The sequence below is a fragment of the Strix aluco genome, chromosome 24 (assembly GCF_031877795.1).
Source record: "Strix aluco isolate bStrAlu1 chromosome 24, bStrAlu1.hap1, whole genome shotgun sequence".
NCBI classification, from domain to species: domain Eukaryota; kingdom Metazoa; phylum Chordata; class Aves; order Strigiformes; family Strigidae; genus Strix; species Strix aluco.
The window spans coordinates 3290126-3299635 of NC_133954.1; the positions used below are offsets into that span (position 1 = coordinate 3290126).

General features: G+C 48.0%; 1 protein-coding gene across 1 annotated transcript; it reads right to left on the bottom strand.

Moving 5' to 3' along the window:
* Positions 1-1224: 1224 nt before the first annotated feature.
* Positions 1225-4970, bottom strand: LOC141933995 (uncharacterized). Its single transcript, XM_074849142.1, has 6 exons — positions 4118-4970; positions 2532-2618; positions 2279-2348; positions 2038-2083; positions 1573-1710; positions 1225-1296 (listed from the first exon to the last, which is right to left on the bottom strand). The coding sequence occupies exons 1-6, from the start codon at positions 4968-4970 to the stop codon at positions 1225-1227; spliced, it is 1266 nt and encodes a 421-aa protein (XP_074705243.1).
* Positions 4971-9510: the final 4540 nt, after the last annotated feature.

Sequence of the window (9510 nt, forward strand, 5' to 3'; positions counted from 1 at the left end):
ACCGGCGGTCTGCCGCCACCGACAGCCGCCCCGGCGGGGCCTGCAGATCTTTGGAGCCCTGAAAAGAGCTCACGAGGAATGTGGGGCCTCGGCCCGGGAGCTGACGGAACCAGTAGATGAAGTCCGTGGTCTGGATGTTGGGGTGGGAGCAGTTGATGGTGACGCCGGTGCCCTCGTTGGTCTCTGCCGACGGCTCCTGCTGCACCTGGGCTCTGCCCGCAGCCACTGCCGAGGAGAAAAGAAGAATCCCTTTGCTTCAGCTGAACATGTCGTGCAGCCGGAGAGGGGAGAAGGGGACACTTCACAGATGATGGGGGTGTGATCTGAGAACACAGGATGGAGAGACAGTTTCTCTGAGAGTGGTTGTTTGGGGGCAGGATTGTATGAGAGATGTTTGGAAGGACAGCCCGAGTGAGGAAGAGGAGAAGGGACTGAGGAAAAGAGATTGGCTGGGAGGAAGGGAGGTAGGGACAAGTGGAATAAAAAAATGGAGAGGCAAGCTGGGAGGGAATGAGCTCATTGGAGGCAGAAGGGAGGACAGAGAAGGGAATAAGGTTCAAGAGGAGCAGCAAGGATAGAAGCAAGTCCCGGGCCCAAAGCCAGTCCCCCTCGTAGCTCCTGTCCCAGCCGCCGCCGGCAGCCCCGCGCACCCAGGAGCACCGCGGCCAGCCCCGCCAGCCCTGCGCCCCGGCCCCGCCGCATCCCGCCGCTCCGCCGCCCGCGCCTCGCTGCCCCCCGCCAGCCCCGGCTCTCTGCTCCGGCCGCGGCGCCTCCTCTCCGCCGCCTCCGCTCCTCTCGGCCGCCGCCAGCTCCGCCCCGGGGCTGAGCCCTGCGCCGGCGCCGCTCGGGGGCTCGCCCGGGCTCAGAGTGCTCAGCGGCTCTGCACCGCCACCACTTGCGCTCCCGGCAATCCCACTCTCTCCCTCCTCCAGCAAGGGCTCCCCAGCAAGAAGAAGCCTGCCCAGCGCCAGCTGCAGCCTGGGGCAGCAGCAGGGCCTTGGCCCAGCACATGCAGCAGCTTCCCAGAGCTGTCCCCGAGCTCAGCGCCTGCAAACAGCAGCCACTCACCTCCTGCCCATGGCACGGAGGAGGCTGAGAGCCTCCCTTCAGCTGCCCCTCTGCAGGCCGAGCACAATGCCTCCGAGCTGCTCTCTAGCAGAGGGGATGGGAGGCCAAGGGTGACCTGGGCGTGCAGGCTTCAGGGAGGGCAGGGGACAGGGGGAATCACACAGTCACAATGTAGCTGAGCAGGGACCTGCAGAGGTTGTCTGGATCAACCCCCGCTTGCAACAGTTCCTGTTAGTTGAGGCCACTCCAGGGTGGAGATTGCAAAGACTGGAAATGTCCCTGTTCCAGAAGCCTTCACTTATATCTCACATGTCCTCCACCATCTAATCCATCTTCTCTCTTTCCTTTGAACACTTGTTCCCTGGATCTGCTGGGAACAATTTGGTTGACAGAGATCAGTGTCTGCCTGTTGCCTGTGGTTGGGTGTCATCCCCAATCTTGCAGGAAGTTTTGTCCTTCCCACTGCTTCTGGTGTTCATGAAACAATTGGTGTATTGATCCTACTGCTGATCCTTGAGAAAGCCCAAAAGCAAGTGCCTCCTGGCTGGGCTTTGACTCATCAACAACTCTTTGAGCCTGGTAGTCCAGCCAATATTCCACCCACATCATCATTCTCTTACTGTACACATTTCTTACAAATTTCTTCATAAATTAAGTGTGAGAGAGGCTGTCACGGTTTTGTTAAACTCCAGATACACACTTCCCCTTGCCCTTTTTTTGTCCACAGTGCCTGTTACCTCCTGAGATACCAGCAAGGTTTCCCTCAGCTACACGAGAGCCTCAGCTCAGCAGCAGCTCCACGGAGAGGGGAATCAGCCCTGGCTGAGCTCTCCCAGCAGAGCTCCCTGGCACTGATCTCCCCAAGGTCACTCAAGGGAAGGGGGGAAGCCTTGGCTGCACTGTGTCCAAGCTGGGCCTGAGCCCAGGCAGACAAATATTCAGGAGGGGAGATGGGCTTAGAACATTTACCCACTGTACACAGCCCTTGTTAGAAAAGAGTCTCTTCTGGACAGCCCTGTGGGACAGCAGCAGACTTCGGGGGTTGCAGTGTCAAAGCTTATGCCCCTTCCCTTGTGGGCTGAAGGGCAAGGCAGCCACCATTTCTTTGGCTTTCCTTGTGAGAGCCACAGGGTCTGTCACTGCCACTCAGAGCACAGTGATATCAGGCTCAGTGTTCTTTTCATTCATTATCCAATGTCTCCGCCCCTGCCTGATGCAGCAGCAGACCGATGATCTGCGCATGTACATTTTGACATGTCCCACCCCAGACACCACCGACACTGCACGGGAAGCAGATGCACTCAGGGATGGCCAGCACATGGTCAGCAGGATTCCTCAGCCTTTCTCCTTGCCCAGAAAGCAATCCCCATCCTTCTGAACTCTCTAGAGCTGGGGAGAGCAGCCGTGTCCTGGCCTGGAGAGGCAGGGAGGGGGCACTGCCAGCCGTGCTGAGGCACTCCCACTGCTGTTACACTGAATTATACAAAGGACCCAAACTGGAGTGAAACCATTCTTGTAGTGGCCTGACATAGGCAGCAGCAGAGCGTGAGCTTTGGAGGAACAGGAAGGCTCAGGATCATTAGCTGTGATGGTTTGCATTCAAGATGAGCTTGTCAGAACAGTGTTACCTCTGCAAAGGTGCCTCTGGTCCTGCGGCAGTGAAGGGCAGGTATAAAAGGCAGCCCAAGTCCCTGCTCTCTCATGCACTTCTCTTGGCTCCTTCTGCTTGGGAACCAGGTGAGTCTGAAGCCCCTTCTCGTCCTCTTCCATAGGGAGATCTGCACTTGAGAGACATCCCAGCTGATATTGCTCTGTCCTGTCCTGGGGTTTGGATCTTCTTGTCATGAGAGAGGGAAATGAGGACAAGATCTGCTTACAGAGAGGGTGGATGTGGCTGAGGGGGTTTTTGGTTTACAAATTAGGACAGAGCTTCATTAGGCCAGACTGCTCCCTGTAGGGTGATGAAGACCGTGTGGCTCCTGGCAGAGCTTCCATCTCCCCACTCAGCATTGGCCTTGGCTCCTTAGTGACAGGGTAACGAGTCAGCTCCTCACCCACCCTTGTTCTCTGCTTCCTCCCTGCCCTCTCTCCCAGGTGCACCTCCACCCTCAGAGACATGTCCTGCTACGACCAGTGCCTGCCATGCCGGCCCTGCGGCCCGACCCCGCTGGCCAACAGCTGCAATGAGCCCTGTGTCAGGCAGTGCCAGAGCTCCACCTGACTTGCGGAAACATGACTCCACAACCTATAAGGTTATGAAGTAAGAATGTTTATTCAGTGCTGAGATGCACGGGGGATTGCTCCACCACAAACATGTGCACTTCTCGTGGCACCTTGTCTTGGCTTTATGCTACAAAGCATCACATATTCATAATACGCCTATACATATGCATGACCTATTCCTGCTTCGTATTATAATGAGCCTGAAAGTCTTTTTCATATGTTCCGCCCCAGTCTCCTCCTAGTCGCATCTGCACAGTGTGGCCCAGTGGTCAATGGGCTGGGGTCGCAGAGATGAAGTAGCTCCTCTTCCTCACTGTTGAACTTTTTACCTCCGTTCCTTGCGCAATCTCTGTAGCCTCCTGGACTCAGGCCGGACCATGGGGTTGGTTTTAACCAGTTTTTAGGGTTGTCTTCCTATTCCTTCAGGAAGCGTTCCCTCACAGCTTCCATTAATCAAGGTTTCCATATTGTTCTGCTCTCTGATCCATCAACTATGATCTATTATCCTATTTAATCTTAGTTACCTTTTATCTAATGGGCCTCTAGCCCCTAGCCTGATCTCTAAGGCTTCCATTTTTATCTCTAAACTAAGTTATACCTTCATTTCTTGAGTGCCTAATTTCTATATCCTATTTTGATTTCCTAGCTCCTCATCTCAATTCCCTCCTTTTCTAAGACATTAGTAAATTCTTTTACTACCTTTAATAAATTGACTCCTGATTTAACACTTTAGAAAAGTACTTGTTTGATTCCAGCCTATGCCTAAGCTGATTCTTTTTCCATGTGACATAAGCATCTCCAGTGTTCTGGCAACACCAAAAGAAACATTTGATTAGAACGCAAGTTATTACTCCTAAAATCAACAGTGTCACTACCAGAACAAAAAGCTGTTTTAACCATGCAAAATTAGGTAGCCATGAAGTCAATTTTTCCCAAAGATTTGTGAAACCCCAGGATGTATCATCTTGTGCTATTAAATGGAATAGTTTTGAAGCTTCCCAAATCCTATGCACATCTGTCTCAATTTGGGCCTCACGGTTTACAAAGGCACAGCAGCTTTGATTAATTACTGTACAGACCCCTCCTTCTTTAGCCATTAATAGATCCAAAGCCATGCGATTTTGTATAGTTACTTCTGCCAATGAATTAATCTCCTTTTGTAAATTGGCAATGGCATCAGCAGTAGCGTTAGCCAAGATTTCAACAGTGGCAGAGATATTTACTATGGCTTTTTCTAATTCGCTTACTCCTAGCATAGGGATGAGCCATCTTACAAAGCTATGAAATCTGGTTCCTCTAATTACCAGGGGGTTCTCAACCTGTCTTTTTTGTTTAATCTGGTACCACAGGGTCCGTGAGACACCTTGCAGATTCCTAGTGGGGTATGAGATAGGCAATAATATACCTGTTGTACATTCTCCCCACCAATTTTGAGGTAAACGCTTCCAGGCCTTTCCGTTCGCACATAAGTACCACCAACCTGGTGGTAAACTGCACCTTTTCTCACTGGGACCATGCTTCCACTCAGCGGTATCACAGCATTCTCCTGGGAATTTCCCCCATCCCGTGTAGCCGATTTTCCTTATTGACCCTCTGGGGTACATATTGTTGCAAGTTTGATCAGCCCCCTTTTTTGTGCCTAAGAACTGGACCGAATTACTTCCCCTGTTTCGCATCATTATCGGCTGTCGGAGTGGCCATGTGTTTTTTGCCCACATTTGTTCAATGGCTTTGGATTCATTATACAAGACATCATTTCAGTCAACTTGATCTAATATCCATTGATATTCTAGCTCAATTTTTAAATCTAGTCCATAAAGACAATACCTGTCATAATTGCCATCGGGTGGTCTCCATAATCCTGTCAGATCATGAGGGGTGGGTCCCCCTTATGCAACCTGTCATATTTGTAAATCGTGGGATGTTAAATTTGGGAATACCTAGAAAAGGAAATTGATGTGATTTTGGTAATTCTGTGCATACCCAACAATCTGACAAATTATTTCCTTGAGCCATCCCATGAAGAAGGCCTACAAAGAAATTCTGATTCCATGCTACCACAACGGTATAGACATTGACCAAAATTATTGTGAAAAATACAATTTTCCTGGCCGAATTTTTGTAACCTTCCATGGAGATCTATGGGCCTTCTTCACTCTGGTATGATGGATCCAGGCGCTCTGCTCCTTGATCTTAATTGCTGTAAAGGAGGTGAGGAGTACTTGAAACGATCTTTCCCATTGAGGTTCCAGAGTCTTTTCTGCAAGACACTTAACATACACATAATCCCCAGGCTGTATATTATGCACAGGTCCATCTAACCCTCTACTTCGGGTTGCAAACACATGTTTTCCAATTTTATTGAGCTGTTTACCCAATGCCACCAGATATGAAGTTATAGTCTCATCCCCTGTCTGCATGGATATGCCTTTTTGTATGCTATAGGGTCGTCCGTACAGAATTTCAAAAGGACTTAACCCCTCTCTTGCCCTTGGCTTAGTTCATATGCACAGAAGGGCCACAGGAAGAGACTGCGGCCAAGACAAATTAGTCTCCTGTCCAAGTTTCACAATCTGCTGTTTGATTAAATGATTCATCTTTTCTACTTGGCCACTTGACTGGGGATGATATGGGGTATGAAGCTGCCAATCTATACCTAAATGGCAGCTGATTTGTTGCACCACCTTTGAAATGAAATGTGGCCCTCTGTCAGAGGATATTGTTGCTGGAACCCCAAAGCGTGGTATTATTTCTTGTATTAATATTCTGGTCACCTCCCGAGCTTTGGCAGTTCTGGTAGGGAACGCTTCCGGCCAGCCTGAAAAGGTATCTGTTAATACCAATAGGTATCGATACCCCCCTTTTCTTGGAAGTTCTGAAAAATCAATCTGCCATTGTTGCCCGGGCCCATTGCCTTTCCCAATTTGGCCCATTTCAAATCTGGGAGTATTTTTAAGATTAGTCTGGAGGCAAAGATCACACTGCTGAGTCACTTGTCTTACTGTAGTATATAAATTTCTAGCTCTAATATCTTTAATTAAGTGTTTATATAGGGCCTCTGCTCCCCAATGTCCTTTCTTATGTTCCTCCCTTACCAGGGACCATGTTAAAGAAGAGGGAATGACTATCTCTCCTTGCAGGGTGAGGGCCCAACCTTCCTCATTATATGATCCTTCCAGATCTGTGATAAGTTTTTGATCTTCTTTAGTATAATTAGGCTTACCCTCTAGGGAAATTCGCCCATCAGGGATTAAAGCTCCTTCTACTTTTACCTCTCCTTTGGCTGCTCATTTTGCCTCTCTGTCCGCCAGCTCATTTCCTTTCTCTAAATCCAAGTTCACCTTTTGGTGTGCCTTGATGTGCATGATTGCCAATTTTTTTAGGAAGCTGGACTGCTTCCAACAGTCTCAGAATTTCCTCTGCATGTCTGATGTTTTTACCCTGTGAGTTCAATAGTCCTCTCTCTTTTCAAATTGCTCCATGCGCGTGTATGACTCCAAAGGCGTATTTTGAGTCCGTATAGATATTCACAGCCTTGCCTTGGGCCAACTCCAAAGCGCAGGTCAGGGCAATTATTTCTGCCTTTTGTGCAGAGGTATACATGGGCAAATGCCCTGATTCTATTATTTCCTGGCTGGTAGTAACAGCATACCCAGCATGTCTTTTACCACTTGGGACATAGCTCCTTCCATCCATGAACCAGTTCTCTGTGTTCTCCATAGGGCTGTCTCTCAAGTCAGTGCGGCTTAAATACGTCGCTTCAATGGTCTCTAGACAGCCATGTTGTACTGGTTCTCCTGTGTTCCCACTGAGGAAAGAGTCTGGATTGACAATGTTAGTAACCACAATCTCTACATCATCTGTATAGTTTCTTTATTCCATTGAAGGTGTTTTTGTTCAGTGGTCGTCAATAAGGGTTTGACAAGCAGTCCATAATTATAAACCCATAGTCGGCACCACCCAGTCATTCCCAGGAAAGTCCATAACTCTTTCACTGTTTGTGACCTCAGGGTCTGACATATTACTTCTTTTCGAGCTTGTCCTAAAGTTCTTTTTCCAGCACTAATTTCATAACCCAGGTAAATCACTTCATGCTGCATTACTTGGGCCTTTTTCTTAGACACTCGCTATCTCTGAAGCCCCAAAGAATTTAGCAGGCTTACCGTCCAAGTCATGCAAGTGTCTTTTGTCTTGGTGATAATCAGGATATCATCCACGTATTGTAACAGTTTCCCTTCCTCAGGTGGGGTTGGGACTTCCCACGACTCGAGGTCTTTTGCAAGTTGATTGTCAAATATACTAGGGCTGCTTTTAAACCCCTGTGGTAACACCATCCAAGTTAGCTGGGTTTTACATCCGCTTTTAGGATTTTCCCATTCGAATGCAAATATTTTCTGGCTGGCTTCGTGGAGAGGGAGGCAAAAGAAAGCATCCTTGAGGTCTAAAACATTAAACCAGGTTAGTTCAGGTGTCAATACAGTCAATAAAGTGTATGGATTTGCCACCACCGGGTAGAGGTCTTCAGTTATCTTATGCACTGCCCACAGGTCCTGAACCACCTGATATGACCCGTCAGGTTTACGGACAGGTAATATGGGAGTATCAAAATTAGACTCACATTCTTTCAGTAATCCGAGTTGTAGGAACTTCTCTGTAACTGGCTGAATCCCTTCCTGTTCCTCTCTCTTCAGAGGATATTGTTTGATTCTTACCGGCTGTTGTCCTTCTTTAAGTCTGACCTCAACAGGTGGGGCATGCTTTGCTTTCTCGGGCACATCGGTGGCCCATACTCCAGGATATACCTGGTCACTAATTTCTTCACTGATTCTTCCTTCTGTGGGAACACTAGTTAGGGATAAGCTCATTATTTGTATAAACTCTTGGTCATTTACCTCCAGAGTAATCTCTCCTTCTTTAAATTTAATTATTGCGCCCAATTGTTCTAAGAAGTGCCTTCGGGGAGTTAGGCATATACAAAAATTTGTGTATGCCCTATTGTTTTCCTAATTTATATCTTAGGGGTTTGCAAAAATATGCCTTTTCACTTTGGCCAGTCGCCCCCTTTACCATAATATAGTCATCTTCTAAGGGCATTATGTCTTGGTTTAAAACTGAATATGTTGCTCCAGTGTCCACTAAAAATTCTACCTTCTTTTGTTCTTTCCCTAGCTTTATTGTAACCAATGGATCCGCTAGGGTAGATTCCTCGGGTCCCCGTCAGTCCTCTTTTATATGGGCCACTGCCCTTCCTTTCTGATTATTTCGTTCCCTTTCCTTAACTTTCCATTTTTCCGGACACTCATTTTGCACATTGATTTTTTCTTAATTGAGGCAGTCCTCGCCTAGGTTTCCTTTCTTCTTCTTCCCTAACAACTGCCAGTACCCTTCTCTGTCCTCGCTTATAATCCTCTTCTCTATTTCTGAACACTCTCCATGCTTCATCCAGTAATACTTCCAGGTTTCTACTTTCTGTGGAACGCAGCTTCTGAAGCTTGTGTCTAATGTCCCCTGTAGATTGTCCTAAAACCAGCGAAACTAATTGTTGCATTCCTACCTCTGACCCCGGATCCAATGGTGTGTTGCGACGCATTACGTCCCTCAGTCGATCCAGGAATTCTGATGGTGACTCAGAAGGACCTTGTTTAATTTCATATAATATTGACCAATTTATTGTTTTGGGAATAGCCCTCTCCATTCCTTTTACAATCCGCTCCTGGTATGCCTGCAATGTTTCCATACGTGCAGACCTGTTTGCCTCCCATTTTGGATCTTGGAGGGGGAGATATTCTTTAACGTCTCCTCCTGTAGTCTTATAATAATCCTCAGCCAAATTCCTTGCAGTTTTTAAAACTAGTTGCTTTTCCGTCTCAGTCAAATGATCTAACAATAGCTGTATATCATTCCAATCGGGATTATGTTGTTTTACAATAAACTGAAAGTGGTCACGCTTGCCGGATTGTTACGGTAATTCTTGGCAACCTTTTTCCATGCCTCTAAATCGGTAGTAGAGAAAGGTACCTTAATTAACATTGTCCCTCTGCTAGGTCCTACTGCCTCTCGGAGAAGTGCCTGCAAGACCATTAGAGCAGACTTCTTCCTGGTGTGGGAGGATACTGGACTACCCGGAGGAGTGGAGGGTCCATCCGAGTCCTCATCCTGTTCCTGTGGTCGAGGGGGAGGCTTAAACAAAGCGGTTAGATCCTGCTCTGGTGCCTGATG